Raw genomic sequence first — 23,063 nt, 5'->3', positions numbered from 1 at the left:
GAGAGAGGGGAGAGAGAGTGAGAGAGGAGGAGAGTGGGAGTAAAGAGGGGAGAAGGAGAGATTGGTGTGTGTGTGAGAGAGAGAGGAGGAAGAGAGAGGGGAGAGAGAGAAGGAGAGAGAGAGTGAGAGAAACAAAGAGAGAGAAGAGAGAGTGAGAGAGAGAGAGAGAGAGGGAGAGAGAGAGAGAGAGGGAGCGAGAGAGAGAGTGAGAGAGATGGACTAAGGGAGAGAAAGACAGAGAGAAAGTGCGAGAGAGGGAGGACAGTGAGAGAGAAAGAGAGGAGAGAGAGACAGAGAGAGAGAAGGAGAGACCAAAGTTGGGATGAAAGAAGAATACAAATATACAAATTTTACGTATTGTGGATCTGCACATCTTCCCGATTCTGGACTTGTAGCTCCACCAAGATTTTCTTTTTCAATTTTTACTTTTTTGTGGGGTGTGGGGGAGGAGAAGAGAACCTAACCTTGTTTTTTTTTTTTGTGTGTGTAGTATTTTTCTCCGTTGCTAAAGTGATTCACACATTTTTTAGCAAGGGGAGTCATTCAAAAGTGTTTTGCTCTTTTATTTCACGGCATTGATAATGATTCGGCGAATACTGCGGCTACACTTGACACGTTTTGTCCACATGCAGACTGCCTCTGACGTAACAGAAAACGAAAAATGTTTGTCTGTCTCCTGGTGAAAATCTTCCCAAATCTGAGTTGAACCCACACAAGCGAGGGGGGAACATGCGAACACCACGCAGAAAGGCCAGATTCGAACTTACAACCTCGGAACTGTGAGGCCGACATGCAAATCTTTACTTCACTGTGCTGTGTATTATTTGCTTCATTCTGGGTCAAAGTGTATTTTTTCCCCCTAAGCTTTGAATAAATTTGGATATTTCTCACAGATGTTTTTTTTTTTTTTTTTTTACCATTCCCACTTTCCTCTCTTCTACCTGGTGACAGCATCAGCATTTTTTTATGATGATTATTATTTTTTGGTACACACATGAAAGCTCGGAATGTCATTCATTCTTATCGCAGCGCCAGCCTGCTGGTGCCTATCCCGGATATCTGCGGGCGAGAGGTGGGGTACACCCCGAACTGGTCTCCAGCCAATCACAGGGCACATAATCAAACTCTACACAGGCGAGGCCGGATTCGAACCCAGGTCTTCAGAAGTGTGAGTCGGAGGCGCCATCCAGTCGTCCAATGTACAGCCTTAACTCAAAATGTGTTTTGAAAACTTTTTTGTTAAAACTCTTGCAAATTTGATAGAAATATGGAAGATTTTATGGGTATAGTATAAAAAAATATGGCACTGTGAATCTGCCTATAGTCCACTTAGCATCTGGGGGGCCTTGTTCTAATTTCCAATTTCTTGCCTTTTCTATGTGTCAGAAATGAGAAAATAATAAAAGAGGTGGAGCCTCGCGAGGCTAATTCGGATTCCATTTCGCGAGGTGCTTCGGCGCATGCGCACGCGACGGAGAGCCAGAAAGGAGAAATCTCCAATTATGGCACAATGCAGCATCAATTTCAGGGCTAATTATGTGCGTAATGAGCTCACCATCATGCGTCCGCGCCCCCGTCACAGACCCCCACCCCCACCCCCCCTCAGAATAAACCCCCCCCCCACCCGCCCCGTGCCCACGGCCCCCACAGCAGCTCTCCATCTGAGCTCGGGCCATCTAATTAAAAATGTCCATGCGCGGCGGCGCTCTCATCTGATTCCCGCTGTGGAAATTAATCCTCCCATAAATGTGTTTGACGGAGGCCCAAACGGCGGTGCACGAGAACCGGACCTGGCCCGCACTGCTCTGCTCTCCATGCCCGCGCTCTGCTGTTTTACATTTAACTTTGGAGGGGGGGGGGGGGGGGGGGGAAGACAAATCCTCAAACAACGTATGAGAAATAAACAGGTTAACTTTAGACGTTGTTAAAATAAGCAGTTACATTTGTTTATGTCGTAATACCGCAGTAGTAGATGGAATTTAAAGATTTGAGTACACTGCACCTGTCGACCTTATGCTGCCCAACAAGCACGTGCACAGACATTATGGGGGACAGGTGCTCACACCCCCATCCCCACCCCAAAAAAACCTCTGAAAAAAACACACCCAATATTTAATGTTTATTTCTATTACCATAACACAGTTCGTAATAATACTATTAACAAAAGAGGTAAAGGTATGTTAGTTGCATTCATGAGGGGAGAAATTTTCACAAGCACTCAGATAAATTCCTGTCAGAAATCTGAGTGGGAACTCATGACAGATGTTATCTCGAGTTTTGAAATTGGTGAAGAAAATAAATCACGGGCTGCAGCAAAAAGGGCAACTTTTTTCATCTCGCGGTAAGGGGCCGGTTCTGCAGCACCACGAGGGGTCTATCTGTGCATGTGCCTTTTACCCAAGCTAAAACAGCTGGAAACACCATTAAAATCACAGTTTGTCAATTTTGAAAAGTATTTCATCCGTGGTATAACATTTAAAATAAAATAAAAAGCAAATCTACACGTGTGTTTAAAAGACTTGTCTGCAGAGAAGAATATTATAATGTTATGGTAGTTATTGTATGCAATTCAAAAATGTCATTTTTTAAAATATATTTAATTCTTTACTGGGTTGTAACTACTGCTTTACTCCCAGATAAAATAAAAAGTAATGTTTGGCTAATTTCAGATTTTTAAAAATCAGGTAATTGACAAAAGTATTTTTAAGTGGACATGTTTAGCTGCACAAAACCTAATTTTGAACAAGTTCTGATGAAAATTACAAAACATACGTGATAAACTGTCCACAGTTATTCCGCAGCCTTCCACGGTTGTAGGTTGGCAAAATGATGATAAAAATGAAATGAAATAGTGTTTCTTAAAGGGACAGTGGCCCAATAATGGACAGCAAATGTGATTAGAAAAAAACAATTTCAATGATCAAAATGACTCTTGGCAAAATAATTCCTCGTCTAAAACAATATGCACAGACACCACAATAACTCGTTTTGAAAACAAACTCTTCATATATAAAATGAAGGAAACATTTTAAGAGACTTACCACTGTTCTGCTATGTATCCAAATGTTTGGCCAATTATAATAAGACCACGTGGTTTTATTATTGTCACTATTACGACTTTATAACAGTTGAACCTGCTGCTGTTTTCTTGTCTTCGTGTTATTAATGTACATCATCATAATCCTCCCTGCTTTTATATTGCAGGAATTTTCCCTTTGTTGCCTGCTATGATTATTACTTATAATTCCCTAGTTGTGAGCGCTTTACCATGCAACTAAAACACAAAGCTGGCAGAATGCATGCTTTGTTTGTCGTTGCACCAAAACAAACTCGCATATAAATGAATAATAATAGCCTCATTAAATTAGGCACAAAAAAATCCTGCACACGTGATTAAAAGGATCCTATTTTCTTTAAGAAGTGAATGATCATTTGTTTAATAATGCTTCACACGAGTATTTGCCACCGCCGCGGAGGTATTTATTTATTTCTCCATGTCAGCTAATGACAAAAACAAAACAACCAAATCGTCACTTGTGTGCCGTGGCACGGGCAGAAGTGTCGTGCACGCGCCTCGCTACAGGCATTTATTTATTTATTTGGGTTTTTTTTTTTTTCTTACTGACGCCCACCGAGGATCTACCCAATCAGAAGGGAGGCTCCGGCTCGCTCGCGGCCAATCGGAAAGGAGCTAGGGGGCGTGGTCGTGGCGGCACCCGAGAGGCGCAAAGAGGAAGAGGACGAGACAGGAGGAGGAAGGCTACTGGGTCGGTGCACCAATGCCACTCGTTGCGCGGCCGAGTAATTCGGGGAGGTGTCTGCAGCGCACGGGTAGCCGTGCTCGCCTTTCCGGGTGGAACTCGACCAGGAGCCGAGGAAAGGCGCGAACTACACCGGGACCGGTTCAGGAAGCCTGAAATTCCCAGCAGGCTGCGCGCGGTAAGATCGATTGGCAGGACCGGAGTGGGGGGGCTGCTGCTGCTGCATGCCAATCCAAAATCCAAGACCACCCCACGTACAAAACGGTTACAGCTAATACATACAAGTATATAGATATATTCACGTTATTTATTTAAATGACATATATTTTTGTCAAATTATACGCATATGTGGCAGTGGCTTTGTAAAACAATTCGGGAATGGCACGAGTCATTCAGAATTTACAACCTTATTTATTTTTGTGAAACGCAACAAAATGATCTTGATAATTTAATCTGATTAATAGGAATTCGTAATAATAGATACAAATGATTAAACGGGTTAAGATGTTCATTTGTAATGCGGTGACATTTTTAAGAATTGTTTTTTTCCTTGTTGCTCAAATTATTGTGTACCTTATTTTTATTATCAAGCCAGCAAAAATAAAAGAAATATATATATCGAAATATATGTGTATACATGCAAGTAAATTGATTTTCTTGAGGGCAATATTGTTTTCGGCGAATACATTTCTATAAACAATTTAACGTGTCTATGTATGCCATTTTACCAGATATAATAAATTAAAACAAATAATTTACGGTGAAGATTTATAATCCAGGGACATTTTTTACATATCACGAATTAATTAAAAAAAATAAAATCTATAGTAATGCGTATGGAAGTGAAAGTTTAAATGATATTTCAGTTCATATCGCATATCGGACTCTATTACAATAGACTGCATTACGAATATAATATTGATTCGTATGCTTAAACCACCAGTAATGCTAAATTTGTCTTATGCAGGTGATGGATGCGAGCAAGCACGTTGGCTGCATGGCTTCAATCGAGCTAAGGAATACGGAGGATCTCTAAATACACATCACACATTGGATACCCAAATATTTAAAGTGCTTCTTTCCTTGTGATTCAAACCAATTATTTAAAAACAAAAAAAAAAGAATTTATTTACCATGACGAGGAAGCAAAGCTCGCTCCTGACGTGAGGGCGCACAGGGCCGCATATGCAAGCGAGGATCATCATCATCATCATCATCTTCACGTTCATCATCATCATCATCACCCGCAGCAGCAGCAGAAGCCAACCGGCACCGACATGAAGGAAAAGTCCAAAACGGCGGCAAGGACTAGACGGGAAAAGGAGAACAGTGAATTTTACGAACTGGCCAAAATGTTGCCTTTGCCGTCGGCCATCACGTCGCAGCTGGACAAAGCGTCCATCATCCGGCTGACCACCAGCTACCTGAAGATGAGGATTGTCTTCCCGCAGGGTGAGCAGACACATCGCATTTCGTTTCATTTCATTTAGGGATTCATTTGGAGGAGATCGGGTGGGGGCTCAGTTTAATACAATAATGTAAAAGGAAAAAAATGCGATAATACCAGTGCGACGCTTTGAAGGTGGTCTAGGTGGCAAATAAAATGCCCCCCACACACACACGAAAAAAATTATTTATTTCTCAATACCACTCATAGAAACCTAAATGAGGAATGTGGAATTTTCTGAATAGCAATCTAGATGATTCGTCCAATAATGACGCAAAATAAAAGCTGCACATCCTTAACAGAGACACTGATAATAAAAAAAATTAAAAAACGATCATGTGCCTCTGTTGTATATGATTTAAATGTGGTGAAGTGACTAATTTCCACTAAAATATTCAGATAAGAAATTCGTAATCATGTGCAATCGAACTTCGAAAGAAATCGACTCAAATTATTTTGTTCCCCCCCCCAGCGTGCATTCCAACTGACACTGCCAAATATGTTACCCCCCCACCCCCCAGCATACAACAACGAGCAGAATAACAACAATATTTGTAAATTAATATATCACCTATAGGACAGCGTTGATGCAAATGTGGCAGTTTTCGATGAGCGATAATGCAGATTCAAGGGGATTTTTTTTTTTTTTGGGGGGGGGGGGATAAATTCAACCACGCCAGTCGAGGACTCGGCCAAAGTATATGTGATATTAATCGAGCTTGCACGTTTGCAGATGAAGCAAAGAAAAGACCTTCATCTCTATATATATAAATATAAATCTATATATATATATATATATATAGAGAGAGAGAGAGAGATTTTTTTTTTTTTTTTTTTACCTTGGGTATACTGTAGTAGTACTACATAAGCAGCTCTCTGCAGGCTGCATTACCGGCTGCGTGACTGCGAACGAGACGCAGCTATTACGGCGAGGACCCTGCAGGGCTTGTAATCACCTTAAGCCGTTGGAGCGCGAGCAAACACAGCGGCCGAAGCTCGCCGGAGTTCGGGCCCCTGCGAGCAGGCCCCATGTAAAACGCCAGCTTCTTCTTCTTATATATATATATATATATATATATTGCTATTATTGTTGTTGGTGGTGCTTTTTAATCGGCTACGCGTCACAAACTGAATGGGGGGATTTTTATTTTTTTAATAAATAAAAAAAAGCCCTCACGATTGTCACTACTGTCATGAAAAGCATTGTTTATTTTGTATAATAATAACAAAGTCAATAAGAAAAAAATAAAACAAAACAGACAATTCAAATAATTCAATGTAACTATAATTAATAGCACTGTATTGTCATTATTTGATATATTTCACAGCAATGTTTCTCATTCATTGGTATTTCGACTGTGTTACATGCATGTTTTTATTTTTTTTTAAACACGTTAAATATGTTTATAACGTAAAATGTTCACTTTGAAAGCACAATCTTTGATGTGACTTGCAGTGCAGCGTGCGCATGTTCGAAGTACCCAAAGTGAGAACACTTGCTTACATAATGAACCTTTTTTTCTTTTCTTTGAAAATATTGACAAGTGCCGTTTTATTCTTTTTTTTTTTTTTTTGACAGGTTTGGGTGAAGCTTGGGGTCACACAAATCGAACGAGACCATTGGACAATCTTGGACGTGAGCTGGGTTCTCATCTACTGCAGGTTATTTTATCATCATCATGATCATTATTATTATTATTATTATTATTAAAAAGTGTAACAACTGTTGCCTTTTGTTTATTTGCAGACATTGGATGGCTTTATATTCGTTGTTGCTCCAGATGGGAAAATAATGTACATTTCAGAGACAGCGTCGGTGCATTTAGGACTATCCCAGGTCTTTTTTTTTTTTTAATTTCACTATAATTTATTTTATTACCTATATATTGATTCTAACAATTTGCATTAAAATTCTTGGGGATTATATAGCCAGTAGGTAGCTGTTGATGATCCGACTTGTTCTCCACAGGTAGAGTTGACCGGAAACAGTATTTATGAATATGTGCACCCGGCCGACCACGACGAGATGACCGCTGTACTGACGCCGCATCAGCCCTACCACTCACATTTTGTACAAGGTATAAAAAGAAATATTAAAAAAAAAATACAACCTAATAATTCTGTCTGGGGCTCAAGCTATTTTTGTTCCTCATTACTGTTGCCTATTTGGTGTCATGAGCGCGTCTAACGACGCCATCATTGGAACAGACGCGTCAGTGTTGCGTGATTGACGCACAGTGAGCGTAAATGTCACTTAAAGTATACACCTGGAAGATTTGGGTTAATTTTCTTTTCTTTTTGTAATTTGTGTTATATTCAATACAGGCCTGAATTTATTTAATTTCCTGTCATAAGCAAAAACAGCTTTTTATTTGTAGCACGTTAATTATTTTTAAAATTGTGTACATTGTATCAAATTTATAGACTTGTCCTGCAGTTTTAAGTGTGCAGACAACTGAATATTATTCATGCAATAAAATTAATAAATAAAATAATTCTATTTAATCCATAATAAGGGCACATCCCCCCCCCCCCCCCATCCCTTTCCTCCTTTTAGAATATGAAGTGGAGCGCTCTTTCTTTTTGAGAATGAAATGTGTGCTGGCCAAAAGAAACGCAGGGCTCACCAGTGGTGGATATAAGGTAAGCACTGTAATCTGAAGATGTAATTGAGCTTATGACATTGTTGGATTCGAAACCGAAAATGCATTGTTGGGTCTTCCGTTGGATTTCTCCTTGTTATTCTGGAGAAATTAATATGAAAACTGTACACTGCTGTGGAAAGACGGATATATCGGACTTTGGCACAAATGCATAGTCCTTCCATTGTTCACGTAGACTTTTCAAAATTAATTCATTGTTATTATGTAGTGCAGTTTTCCCCCCAGTGTTTACGTTCTCTATGTTCCATTGCAGGTGATCCACTGCAGTGGCTACCTGAAGATCCGCCAGTACAGCTTGGACATGGCGCCCTTCGAGGGCTGCTACCAGAACGTGGGCCTGGTGGCGGTGGGACACTCTCTGCCTCCCAGCGCCGTGACCGAAATCAAACTGCACAGCAACATGTTTATGTTCAGGGCCAGTTTGGACATGAAGCTCATCTTCCTGGACTCCAGGTGAGCGTACGTTTCCAATTGGCCATCATTAGGTAGGTTTCCAAGTGCCACCTGACAATTGCAACCAGATTTCCCAAATTCTCTGTAATAGCAGAGATCTTGTTAAAACGTAAATACGGTGAGGTTTTTTTTTCTCCCCCCCTCCCCCCTCCCCTGACCAAAATGCAACCATTTCTCTGCAGGGTCGCCGAGCTGACAGGTTATGAGCCGCAGGACCTGATTGAGAAAACGCTGTACCATCACGTGCACAGCTGCGACATCTTCCACCTCCGCTGCGCGCACCACCTCCGTGAGTGCGCCGACACATGCGGGCCATTACGCCGGGGCGCACACACAAAGACGCTAATCTCTGTCATCTGTGTGATTCTTTTATCTGCCCCCCAGTGCTGGTAAAGGGCCAAGTCACCACTAAGTATTACCGTTTCCTGGCCAAGCACGGCGGATGGGTGTGGGTGCAGAGTTACGCCACCATCGTCCACAACAGCCGGTCCTCGAGACCCCACTGCATCGTCAGCGTCAACTACGTCCTCACGTGAGTCCGCAAGACCTGCGCACCTTTGACGCTGACGTTTCTGGACGCGTTGCTCGCGTCAGTCGGTCGCATGGCTGACTTTCGTGCGACTGGTGCGGGATATGTCCAAAGTAATCTGAACCCAATAATACGGGTTATCAAACGATTAACCGATTAATCGAGAACTGATTGATTATGAAACGAATCAACTATGTTGACCGACCTTCTTTGACATAAAACTGTCCAAATCCTCGGAATTTAAGCCTCGCAACATCAAATGCTCTCAGATATCTGTAGTCCTCCCAAAAAAAGGAAACTGATAATCTGTATTTAATCACAATGAGACATCTGCAAACATCTGTGTTTACTTTGGAAAACAATGATCAAGGTTTGTGACTATTTCCTGGCACGCAACAGATCAAACAAGTAACTGAATCACGATTGACGTGCGTGCATTACCTGCACCGTCTGTTTGAAATAATGTCCTGCTTTTAATAAAGATTAAAAAAAAGTGTATTTATCCAATTATTAAAAAAACAATGGTTTAATCGAGTACTGATTGATTTAATTAGCCCTACCTAGCTACCTGCAGTAGCTGAAATTTTGTGATATGGAGGTATTAAAACTTCATAAAACACTTATAAACATGAAAAAAATACTTTGTAGAGGTGCTTGAGAAGACAAAAAATTGCAAGCATGAAACTGAACATGCCACGTGCTGCAGTGTCTGTGTCAGAGACGCGCACGGGCCTTTAAGAGGCGTGACCTGGCGTGGGATGTCTACTCGTCTCCGACAGTGAAACGGCTGAAAAGTGCGTCGGCAAACGAGGCTTTCTTTTCCCAACACGCAAGGACATTATGGTCCCAAAATCAAAATTCGGAGCTGCACAGGAAACTATGCGGGTGAGGGGTGGGGGGGGGTGGTCATTTTATGTTACAATATACTACACAGTATGTGGCATCAAATCTTTCATTTCGTTTTTGGAATGTAGTCGTAGTTTATCGAAGTATAGAGTATGTTTCCTTGCCTGTTGTCTCTGGTGTTCTGTCAGGCTGGGGTTTGCACCCGCCATTACAGTTTTTTGGTCTCGCATATGGCCCAGTTTGGATAGGCATCGTGGCGGCGCAAGCGTACAAAATGCATGGAATCTGTTAGCCACACATCCAACTCAGGCCTTGATCATATGTGGACAGAGCAGCAGCAGTCAATCAAAACTATACCCCAAAAAAATGGACCATAAAATTGGGAAAACGATGGGCGACGGCCATTTCTAATGTTTGCCTGATGTTGAGGGGGCGACACTCGCTCATCTGCAAGCACCCAGTGTCTGGTTCGAGTCCCGCTGTGGACGGAAATGTAAAAATGGCATCTGGTTGCTGGAGAGGTACCAGTCCCCCTGCTGACTACTGTCTACCAGTGGAAGTTCTACATAAATTTTCCTGGGGAGGTTTGAGAGTTTTGTCAGACAGCCGCAGTTTTAAACAATGCACTCAACTGAGTACTGTGTGGTATTCATCAATTGTATTAGTTAACAGTACTATTTAAATTGTCTTCAGTACATTATTTCATGCTATCTTTTAAAGGCTACAAACAGCAATGTCGAGAAATACACATTTCAGCAACACAATAGACCGATACTGTATAGACAACGTAGGCTAATCGGCTACTGTTGCTAGAGTTTATTTATTTCATGTTAGGAAAGATGCAATCGACTCAAGCTGCTATGACGAGCCACGATCAAAATTCATGAAGTTATGTCGCGAAAGTTTTTGACCTGAAGTAGTTCCTTAATAATTTCTGCCGATTGTTTTGTGTTTCTGATTTCCTTTTCCCAACCGGAGGGTAACTTTATGCTGAGCTTTACGAAAACCCACTAAAGATTCTTATACATGAACGACACGCATCAGGTCCACATTTTGCATCGGTGCAATATCACATATTTTTATATTTGCAGTACGTAGTGTAGCGTCAAGAGAAGTGAATGCAGACATCCTGGCGTGCCGAGCATGTTCTACATGCAGTAATTATGTGTCAGTCAGTGTTTGACATAAGGCACAGCGTTGCTCCCGCCAACAACCGCCGCTGCTGTCGAGGTGTCCTGGAGCAAGGCTCTATCCTTTCCCCACTTAAGTTGTGCAGCAATGTTAGCGGGGCTCTTTCACTCACAATTTCTCCTTGCATTGCTGTATATTTGTGATCAGGTTTTCCGTGTGGTGTAAAGTGAATTTCCCCTTGATATTGATTATCATATGCTAAAAAATAAATAAAAAAAACGGTACAGTAATGTTTTCACTTGTCCATATGATACGTTTACTGGAGTTCAGCTAGTACATCAGACGTGAGTGACTCAAAAGTAGATTGAGATGATATAATTCTGAGACAACAGCTAAAGAGGAGGTCTTGATTGCGGGATGAAAGCGATGCATCGCTATATACGGTGGCCTCTCTCGACAAATCTGCCAAACATTGCAGCGGCGGGGCTCGGGGAAGTTGTTGTTTTGAGAACACAAATCACACTCAGACCCTGCGAGACGGGAAGACAAACACCGGGGTTGAACCCCATCAAAAAACCTCTACTGCCACCATCGATCGGAAGCGCAAAGAAAGCAAAGTCGATCGAACGAGGAACTGAGAATCAATAGCCATCTCCCAGCGAGTACACGTGTTGGATTCGCCTTGTTAACGTCGGCCTTATCCACGTTTAACTTTTGCGGCTATGGAGGCTTTTCTGCACAACGCGTGTTCGGATACGACTGTCGAGTTCTTCCATGTGAAACCACGCAAACCAACGCGACTGCCGTGTTTTAACATTAGATAGCAAAAAAAAAAAAAAAAAAAACAATTACTAACAAGCACCCGACAAGAAGCCATTAATAAAACATGTCAGGAGCCACACACCGGTGGTGCATTTCAGGCACGAGGTGGTCTGACATTGACCCCGAGGTGGAATTCGGCTAACACAGCTGAGTTTGCACAATGGCCCGACATTATTGGCTCAGCCACGAGTCGGCGGGGGGGGCGGCGCAGATAGGATGCAGCCCCCCGAAAGCGGCGCAACTATACCTTGCGAGAGCAAATAACACTCACTCGCTGGTGGCTATCCAAACACAGCCTTTCTCCTGAGGTGTTGTACATAAAAGAATGGGTCATATTTAGAGTCCTATTAAAGAGGCTGGCCGGCCGGGGTCAGGGATGGGCCACGGGGTTTAAAATGCCAGGCAGCTGCTATTACATACTGTTGATGTGATAAGTTATAATGGGCTCGTGTTTGCCGAGCACTTGACACAGGAGCCTTGTCGCTCTGTACCTCTGTACTGACGCTTTGGCTTGAGTTCAGTACCGGGACGCTCGGTGTAAAAAAAAAAAAAATAAAAAAAATCCTACAAGTTGGCACGTACGAATACAAGTGGATTTTGCAAGGTCCAGACTATAGGAAGCTGGAAAGATGCAAGGAAAGTGTCAGAACCCCACCTCCCCTTCCATCCACCGCCCCTTATATCCACCACATCCATACAAGGGATATGCATTTTTATACATAACGTATCACACATCAGTTCATCTTATATCCATAATTGATTCATTCTCATGACCCAAGGTATGTATTTCCTGTTTGATAATTTAGAATGTCAAAAAAGGCATCCTGTAATGTCACTGTGGTTATTATTAAGTTTATGGCCCCTTTACGCGTACAATAATCTGTATAAAAAAGGCATGAAAGGGTGCTTGCACCAGATTTACCAAAAGTCTCATTTCCATCCTTAGACAATAATCCAAAATAAAATGATTGAAAAATACAGTGCCAAGATGGGGACAATGTAAAAAGCCAATGAAAAATGCCAAGTCTATAATGTGAAAACGTTTGGAACAGTTGGCAGAAGGCATCTGGTGTTCTATGTGACAGAAGAGTCTATGCTAGGATGAAGGGAAAAGTTTATAAAACAGTGGTGAGCCCGGCCATGATGTCCAGATTAGAGACGGTGGCACTGAAGAGACAACAGGAAGCAGAACTGGAGGTGGCAGAAATGAAGATGTTGAGGTTCTCGCTCGGGGTGAACAGGTTGGATAGGATTAGAAATGAGCTCATGAGAGGGGCAGCCAAAGTTGGATGTTTTGGAGACAAGGTTGGAGAGAGCAGACTTCGATGGTTTGGACATGTCCAGAGGCGAGAGAGTGAGTATATTTGGTAGAAAATAGCAGAGGATGGAGCTGCCAGGCAAAGGAGCGAGAGGAAGACCAAAGAAAAGATTGATGGATGTTGTGAGGGAGGACATGAAGACTGCGGGTGTTAAGAGAGGAAGATGCACGAGATAGAGATAGTTTAGATGGAAAAAGATGACACGCTGTGGCGACCTCGAATCAGGACAATCCGAGGAGGAGGAGAAGAAGGAGAAGAAGGTGGAGGAGAAGAAGAAGAAGAAGACTGAGTAAGACTTAAACAGCTAACCACAGCTACCTTATCCATCAAGTGGTAATAACCAATCTCATCAGACCTTTTTGACCAGTTGTCTGTTAACTGGGATTATTGTACGATAATTACATAAAATACACTTGCTTAACGACAGTATATGTAAGACTATTGAATGCTTTGAATGGCTTCATTGGTACTAATTCGGCCTCAGATTGCAGCTATGGTTAAACTGGTACTATTTCCATCCATCTATTTTTTTTGGTGCTTATCCTCACGAGGATCGCGGGGAGTGCTGGAGCCTATCCCAGCTGTCGACTGGCAGAAAGCAGAAGGCGGGGTGCACCCTGAACTGGTTGCCAGCCAATCACAGGGCACATGGAGACAACAGCCGCACTCACAATAACACCTCGGAGTGTCCAATTAATGTTGCGTGTTTTGGGGATGTAGGAGGAAACCGGAGTACCCGGAGGAAACCCATGCGGGGGAGAACATGCAAACTCCACACAGCCAGGTCCGGGATTGAACCCGGGTCCTCAGAAGTGTGAGGCCAAGGCTTTACAAGCCGAGCCACTGTGCCACCTGGTACTATTTCATGTCCTATATTCTTCAAAATCAACAGGATTTTTCTGGTTTTTGCTAAAGAGCAATAATCCTTGAAAGATGAAAGAGGAGTATTTGAAAATTGCACCCGATGCAGTCCCGAGAAGAAAAAAAAACAACAACGATAGAACACAGAAAACCAAGAGCTAAATCCTGTTATCCCGTCACCTCACAGGGTCGATCCGTGGCGGGATATTAGGATAAATATTAGCTTAAGCGCCTCTTCTTTGTGTTTAACAGTATTTTGTGTTTATGTGCAAAAGGGACACAGAATACAAAGGAATGCAGCTGTCCCTGGATCAAATGAGCCCCACCAAGCCGGCTTTCCCTTACACTGACAGTCTCAACGAGGACAGGAAGAGCACAAAGTCCCGTGTGACTCAGTCAAAGGTTAAAGCCAGAGTGTCGCCCTACCCGCAGGTAATAAACAGTCTCTCTTATAGAACTAAACGGTGGAACTGGGCCAGGCTCCATTGTCAGAGCGCTTCCAAACATTGCATTCTTTTCTTGTCTCGGCAGCAGTTTTCGGCATTTAATCCAGAGCGTTCTGAGTCAGACCAAGACAGCCAATGGGGAGGGAGCCCATTGACGGAGGCGGCCTCGCCTCAGTTGTTGGATCCGAGCGAGGCCGCCGAGGCCTCGTGCGCCTACCGACTGTATCCGGACTCGGGATCCCTTTGCTACGGTCTGGGTCTCCTGGAAGAGGACCTCACTCACGCCCAGACCCGTCCTCACGCGACCGCCTGCGACCGGGTTCGATGTCCGAGCGGTCGCTACTTCCTGGGAGCCCCCCGTCTGGGAGAGAGGTGTGGTGGGACGGGACCCGGTCCGTGCTGGCCCTTCCGAAACCATCTGCGGACAACAGCGAGGGCTACGAAATCACATCCTACCACGCCGGCTTTCACGGTGAGGTGTTAGGGTTGAGCCCGCAACCATCTGTCTCCGGCAATAGCGCTGGCCTCGCCACCCCTGGTAGCTGTTTTCCAAATGTTATTATGGGACATGCTAAGTTGTTTATGCCGTCTCTTGCCAGTGTGTCGATTGCTACCATCTGTTCAAAAATTGCCTCAAATTGAAAGCCAAATAATTTCACAATGCATAGCCCCAAACCATCATTGTGTGCCAAGATTCCATACGCACATTCAGACCATAAAGTGCTCTTTCCCGCAAAATATATGAGGTAAATTCAGGCAGGAAGTGTAAAAACCATGTAATCATATTTTTCTCTGATTTAAATAGGACGAGGTCACTGGGATGAAGACAGCATCATGAGTTCACCGGACGGCGGGGGGTCCACCAGTGACTCCGGTGAGCGCTACCATGGGGACCAATTCCAGGCCAGTCCTCGAGAGCCCAGTAAGATGGAGACCCTGATTCGTGCCACGCAGCAGATGATCAAAGAGGAAGAGAACCGTCTGCAACAGCACAAACCGACGCTAGACATCACTAAGACTCACAGTCCATGTTTCAACTCATCCCTAGCCCACCACTCGCAGATCAGCATGCCGAGTGTGGTGTGCCGAGGCCCCGGAGCCCCGAGCATCGAGCTCCCGTCTGAGCGCCTCCATCACCGCGTAAAAGTGCCAGGTCCTCTGGACAACGACGAAAACACAACCAGTCCCGGTTCACTCTCTCGCCTCAGCAGCCCCAGCTCTGACGTCATCCCCAGGTCGGGTCTTCCCCTCTCCAAAGACTACATGCAGACGGATCTGTCCCCTCACCCGTCACAACCTCAAGGGAGCCCTCTGCTCTATCCGGCCCAGGAGAGGCAGCCTCTGGACAGGCAAGCAGCCTATGCATTGACTGGGTACTCCTTGGAACACCTCTACGACCCCGAGAGCCTAAGGAGTTACTCCGGACTGGCCTGTGCAGGAGTCCAGTACGACATGGCGTCCCACATGAGGATGCAGGCCGAGCAGATGCAGGCACACAAGGCCACGTCCGTGATTATAACAAACGGGAGCTGACAATATCTGAAACTGAAGGGTCTTGTTCTCTAAACGAGGATCCTGGACGGAAATGGAAATGAGGATGGACGGCTTTCGTTCCTGACACTGGATCATTTTCTTTTCCGAGAACGTTCACGAACCAATGCTCGCAAAGCCGAGAGGCTTTCGTTCCTCTATAAGGGAAATACAGAGTTATTTTGACGGCGGTGAACTGAATTCCCTTCTTCATGCCGGGGCGACAAAAGGTTCAGCGTCTGGTTAAACATCAAGCCGGTGTTTGCGACAGAAATTTCTCACGCGCAATTGGCTTTGTTGGTTAATCTGTCTTGGATCTCCATTTGGCCGTATGAGAATGTGTTGCTCTGTCGCCTCTCGGCCTGAGAACTCCGGCGGACAGAGACGTCGGAATAATGGTTGACTCATCGCGGGAACGGCGAGCGTTTCACTCGTGTAAAATATCAATGGTTCTTTGTATTTATTTGTCGGTGGGCTGTTTCATTAGGTGCCATCTGTTTCATGTTCAAAAGGAGTCATTTTGGTGTTTGAGTGACGGTAAAAAACATCAGAAAGCTCAACGCTTCTGTTTGTAAAACTGTTAAGACCCCTGCAGTCCAAATATTGTCCGTGTATATATCTATATATATATATATATATATATATCAATTTAAAAACAACATTGTTTACATATCAGGATATAAATGTACCCATGTTTTTACCTCACGTAGCATAAGCAAAATATGCCTCCGATCCTGCTTCACATGCAATTTGTTTGTCATATCTACAAATAGGCTCAATGTTTTCTGTAATTTAATTTATAATGTAAATATCTCACAATTTTGGGGACAGGAAGTGATGAGATTATTTATTGGTTTAAAAAGGTCGTTTGAATCAGAATACACTTTTAAAGCAAACAACTTGTCTGTGTTTTATTCAACCATTTTGAGGGTGATACACAGTCAGCGGCACAGCTTGAGGTCCGCTTGCAAGACGGAATCAAATATTAAATATCAAATATTACGTCCTTACCATAACAATATCCTTATACAACATTAATTTTCTACACCCCTGTGATAGTGGCAATCAAATCTGAGACATTACAGAGTATTTCTAAAGGCATATTTTTGTACCAGATCCCATTAAATGTAACTAATTGGTAAGAAGTTGATATTTCAAATCTATTTTTTGAAATATTGTATATTGTCAAATTTGAAATTCCCATGTGTCTGCTATAGGTAGGACAACCATGTGACACAGACACAGCCAATCAGTGAAGTTGTGGCAATAATGAAATAAATACAGTACTAAAAAGGATAATACATAAAATAAAAAATATTATACTCTACTAATAATAATAGTTATTATAGATTTTAAATGTGGCTTTTTAAAAACAAGTACATTTCCTTTTGTAGCGTTAAAGTTATTATAAGTTAAAATTGAAATGCTCCATAAATATTTGAATGGTTTGTACTGAATTCAAAATCTAACATTGAGTAAAATTTTAATTTGCAAATTAAATTTTCTTTATTATTTGAATATGAGTCAACAGCGTTGAATATTTCAGAAAATCAAATTGATTTTTGGAAATATTTAAGCAGATATCGGGGGGATCAAACGCCCTCATCTGAGGACATAGAATGCTTTTTTCTTCATTTGTAATTTATTTAATCTTTTCATATTTACATGTGATGGGTGGGGGTGGAGGGGGCCTCTTTTTTGGCACGGGGGGTTCACGATGTTTGTGCCCTTTCATGTTCATTATTTGCACAATTGTACTGTATTTTACAGTAAACTTTCATTTTCACACTTTTTTTTTGGGGGGGGTGCAACATTTTTCCTTGATTTCCGCCTATCAGCATCTTGCTTCTGCTCCCCAGGAAGGAGAAAGCAACTCCGAGGAGGGTTCCGACCACTTTTCTTCTATTTCTACTTGGCCCAACACCAGAAGTTTGCAATTACCTGACGGTTAGCTGTAAATCTTTGCGCTCCGGCCGAGTCGACTTCTATTGTGTACTAATAATACTTTATGATTATTGATTCCCGGGGACGACTAGACGACACGTCTGCCTCCGTTCACTCTCCCAGTTTCCATGACATCGAGCGCTTTGATATACATAAACATAAGTCTATGTTTGGCTCAGTGCTAGCGCTGCTCACAACATGTCTGCAAGGAGCTAAGATGTGGTAGCTAGCGTCGTCGTCTTCGCGTTCACTTTCCGTGGCAAGATGATGATCACATCACGTAAATCCTCCTTCGCGGTCAGTGTGACCGCCATTAACATATCTGGGATAAAACGGTGCATAGTGCGGCTCATTTCCATTTTTTCCCCTAATATTTTGGGAGAAAAGTTCATTCATGTAGCAAATGACTCGTAAAAAGCTGCTAACTGTAACTTTCAATAATAAGTCTGCAATAATTATAATTCTTCACGCATGGCATTAACATCAAAGATCCAAAGTGCATAATAATATAGGAAAATGTTTTTAACTCTTTGAAATACGTTCAAATTTAATTTTTTAAACATGATTGAGTACAATTGATTTTGGTTTAGCTCGCGATAGCGTTCAATTATTGAGTCTATACATGAGGAGAATGGCTACCTTTTTTATTTTAATCTCTTCAAATGAACACTTATTCCTGTAAAATGATGTTTTTTTTTTAAGTTGATTGTTGAGCAGTAATTTATTATTAATATTTTGTAATTTTCTGTATTTATTTTAGTTTATTAATTATTTTATTTATTTTTAAAGTTTTGACAGATTTCTATTTTAAATACAGTGGCTGACATTGGGTCAGCGGCATGAATGAAACTTTTATATAGTTGTTAATTTCAGGGACATTTGTTACACTAAGGAGAATATACTATAAAGTTTAACGAGACATGCTTTCTCAAGGTTATATCTTGCTGTACACTTGTTAAAAAAAAAAAAAAAAAAAAAAAAAAAAACCCTAAAGCTGGCTTGCTTCACAGACATTCGCAACAGTGCGCTCCAAAGCAATTCGAGTCTCACATGTTCGGCCTGCTCTTCACATTTCTATGAACGTGCGCGAATTATCGCCGAGTCTGGACCTGCACACGGTCTGGATGCAGAACTCCCATCAGTCACGTCTGACGCGATCATGTGAAGCTCTGCCAGACTTCGCCGCTGCTGCGATTCCAGGAGCAGGATCGCAGATGCTGAAAGAAGGCCGTAAAATTCTATCTGTGTGTGCGGGGGTGCGTATTTAGAGCTGATTTGTTTAAATATTACAAAAGCCTTCCCCCCCACCCCCAGAAAATGGAGCTTTTGACTGATGTGCCCTCCGGGCTTTTACACTTAGCCTCACATGGTGCTAAACATGGGCCATTTTCCCAGGCTAACACGCGAGCACCCCCACTGTACCCCTGTTTTCATGCACACCCTCGAGAGCACTCTAGCAACCACTACAAGTCCTCTATTATATTCCAATAAATACACAATATTCTGAGTAACAAAAAAAAGAAGAATTGTGAACGGGTTATGATTGAATGTGATAAACGATTTACATTTGAATGCCTTTTACATAAGAACATTAGCATCTCTAAAGCCACTGTATGGTGTACTGGTCAGTAATATAATACTTTTAGGAAGTATTAAACAGAATACTAAGATTGTCATCAAGAAAATGGCGTCTCAGTCATTGACACCAACACCGCGGATCAGCTACTTTTGCTACTGTAGTACACTGATGGAGCAGCCAGGACACATGTGCTGTTCATTCGGTGGCGTTAGCACTAAATTACTGCTCAAAGCAGTAAACAGTGCTTTTATGTTTTGTTCTGTTCTGGTAAAATGTTTAATTCATACTAATATGACCAGAAAATGCGTATTCTGACTAAATATTTTCCAATTATCTTCCAAGACCTAGATTTGAAAATGCATACACCATGTGATTGTTTTTTTGTCCCCCCTGGGGGAATTACGATAATAACAACACAATTCTACCATAAAAAGTTTATTTCATATTGGATTCAAAAGTAGTAGTAGTAGTAAATCAGCGGTGAAATATATTATTCGAGAGCAAAGCCTTGGTCATGTTTATTAGCTCATTCCTTCTGCACTAAATGACCCACAGCCGCCGTTGTACCCATGTATTGTACTTTAAGAGATATGACGCATATGGAGTGTTGACGCCTGTAGATGTCGGATGGCAAACCACACAGGTGGCAATTCTCAGGGTAGGCCCCCCCCCCCCCTCAATGTCGACTTGATTGATTTCAGCTCCCGCATTGAAAGGACAATTTGCATATTCATATGACCAATTTAAGAAATTCAGCCCGTCACTCGGTGGGGAGTCGTCCACAAGAAGCGGCTCGACGGGAAAACGTTTCAACGTGTTTCGTGTCCGTGCCACCACGACGGCTTCGGCGAGCATAAACGTCTGATTGTTTAATCCGTCTGCATCTCTTAAATGCGTTGTCGTATAAAACGCGGGCGCATGGAGGAGGGGGCGGGGGGATGAATCCAATGTGCTTGCAATTATTCCCGACGCGGTCGCGCACATGTTCACCTCTGGTGGTCAGCCGCTGGTAAACGAATCAAGCCAGCGGGACTTGAATAAACATTCAATCGGAGTAACTGGTGACACGTCGGCTGCAGGCCTCGCTGCACCGCGGCCCGTTTAGGTGTTCTGATTGGCCGGACCGGGATATTGAGGTCATGCGGTCGATCTAATTGGCTGGGCCAGGAAACCGGGGGTCACTTTGCAAAGTGGGACAGAAATAAGCTTTCTTACAGCGACTTGGAAACCGCAGTTTAAAAGCAACATTCTGTAAGAATGCGAGCCTGAAATCCAAAGTTTAGCATGATTAGCGTAGCAATCGGGAGAATGATATCATCTACGCGGTGAACCTGAACCATTGACTTTAGTGGTCATGGTCAAGTGGAAATGACTGTTTTAAAAAATTCAACACACTACAGAGAAGATTACTGTAAACAACCCTGGCAAATTTTAAGGATTAAAAGAATAATCATCCTTCCTACTGCCGAATTCGCTGAAACCACGCCGCAGAACCAAAAACGGATGCTCGCTTCTTTCTTACACCAGCACATAACTTACATTATTTGAGCTGCGAAAATATATGTGCTTGAAGCCTCCGTTAAAGACGTCAGAAGACGAGCTTAATTTGAAATGGACTAATCCTTCACATGATGCTATTAAAGAAAGACTACAATTTCTTGACACACACGCTAGCAAAGGCTCAAAAAGTGTGAATCTAATGCCCTGCAATCCCGTGAATCCCTTTGTTCCTGATTTCACGCTCGATTTGCCCACAGCTTGAGTCTGGCCGCCAGCGGCGTTCCTCCCCGCTTTCGCTCTTGCCAAATTTCAAAGAACCGCGCCGGTTCTGTGCCGCATCCCCTTTTCCAAAAGCTCCTCGGCACATGTCGCGGAACTGTTTATTTGTTTGCGCTGTTTACATCTCACCCTCCCTCTCTTTCTCTGCAAACATGTCATCAATGTGTGCCGGGAAATGTTAGCACAATAAGCCCACCGGTCATACTTGAGGGGGATAAAACCAGAGTATGATTGAATGATTTCCCAGAGCTGTACGAACAATCCCACGGCACCGCAACAACGCGTGTGATAGAAATCTTCTCCTAATAACTATCACGAGAGGCCTTTGAGACGTTCGCTTTGAAAACATTCTGATAGCGTCGCATCGGTCAGACTCTTGTTCGCGGTTCCTGCGGTTTCTCCCCCCCCCCCCCACCCCCTCCGGATCGGCACGGAATTGTGACAGCTGCGTGATGGAGGCCAAGAGGGAGCGAGCGGGAGACAAGACAAGGAGAAAGGAGGAGAGCGTCCCCAGAGAGCCGGGGAGCCGGAGCTCCGCAGCCCCCGGCCGCCGTCTGCATGCCAATGAGGAGATTCCCCTGCAGTGACAGCGGTGAGCGGCTGCGGCGCAGGCGCCGGTGGGGGCAGATCAGCGGGCGGGGGGCCCGGCGCTGGCATCGGACCACTGTACACTTTGATTGAGAAACTTCACACAAAGGAGATCAACACTGTGGGCTAACGATTCACAAGTGACTAATTCAAGGTGAACGTGGAGGAAATCAGGAAAGCCTCGGCGATTTTACAAATTGCCGACTCGTAACTCTTCCTGACGCACATTTTGAAAATGGAGGCAGAGGTCAGTGGTGAGTCAGCAAGGGGTGCGAAGGTCTCCTCTGCTGTCAAAAGCACTAACTTACTATAACAACCCAAATTTGAAAATATTTGTTGCAAGGAGTCGCATCAATTTGCGCCCAACGTTCATTCGGAGTGAGCGTCTTGGCTGCGCTGTGACCATTGAGTGTACCTGAATGTTACATTTTTGGGTCCAATCAAATTTCAGCCACTCATGCTTCCTGATCTAATGTGCTCAGGGCCTTTAGAAGACCGGCCAATCTAATTTTAGCTACACAGTGGACCCCCACATACTCATTGTGCGACAACTGCAAATTCACCTGTTAACTTTTTTTTTTCCATTTCCCCCCCCCCCAATTTATTACTGTTTTTCCCCTTTTTTTCTTTTTTTGGGAGGAGTGAGGGGGGAAATTCCCCAAAAACATTTATTGGGAGATTTTCCCAATTTAATTGCGATTTTTTTTGTGTGTGTGTACCGTAATTTCCGGCCTATAAGCCGTGGCTTTTTTTTCCACACGCTTTTAACCATGCGGTTTATGAAGTGATGGAGCTAATTTGTGCATTTTTTTCCAATGGCCGCAAGAGGGCACTCGAGCGGAAAAGGTAAACATGAGACCGGTGGAATATATGTGCAGAGGAAGTGACTTTTACCGATCTGGCCCTGTTAGCGCTGCGCTAATGTGTTAGTGTCGTGTCTCTGTGATTTTAACCGGTATGTTTTTTTTTTAACCGGCCCTGTTAGCGCAGCGCTAGTATGAGCTTTAGCGTTACCCTGCTAAAAAATTTCCACAGAACATTTCTAAAGAACTATAGAACTTTAGGATCTAAGTCCTATAGAATTTCTATAGAAATTCTGTTTTGTAGAAATTCTAAAGAAAATCACAGACAAAGTTCTATAGAACAAGTTGTTCTGTACAAATTCTATAGAATTCTATGGAAATCTATAGAATTTCTACAGAAAATTTTTAACAGGGTAGTGCAGCGCGACCGTTAGCGTTAGCGCGGGGCTAGCATTAGTATTAAACTCTGTGTACCGACTTTTTTTGTAAATATGTGGGTTTCAATGTGGGCACTTGCGGCTTTTGTGTATGTACCAAATAGTAATTAATTTACAAATGTACT

General features: G+C 43.1%; 1 protein-coding gene across 1 annotated transcript; it reads left to right on the top strand.

Moving 5' to 3' along the window:
• The first annotated feature begins 5,038 nt into the window (after window positions 1–5,038).
• LOC133496792 (single-minded homolog 1-like) lies at window positions 5,039–16,409 on the top strand. The gene is given in 12 exon segments (XM_061812783.1): window positions 5,039–5,213; window positions 6,788–6,870; window positions 6,956–7,045; window positions 7,178–7,286; window positions 7,766–7,851; window positions 8,125–8,324; window positions 8,507–8,613; window positions 8,709–8,856; window positions 14,108–14,264; window positions 14,367–14,634; window positions 14,637–14,750; window positions 15,084–16,409. Coding segments are annotated over 12 exon segments (2,265 nt in total). The 3' UTR covers window positions 15,812–16,409.
• The last annotated feature ends 6,654 nt before the right edge of the window (window positions 16,410–23,063 follow it).

Source organism: Syngnathoides biaculeatus, chromosome 23 (assembly GCF_019802595.1).
Source record: "Syngnathoides biaculeatus isolate LvHL_M chromosome 23, ASM1980259v1, whole genome shotgun sequence".
NCBI classification, from domain to species: Eukaryota; Metazoa; Chordata; class Actinopteri; order Syngnathiformes; family Syngnathidae; genus Syngnathoides; species Syngnathoides biaculeatus.
Note: the sequence above shows the minus strand (reverse complement) of the source record. Positions and strands in the feature narration are given on the sequence as shown.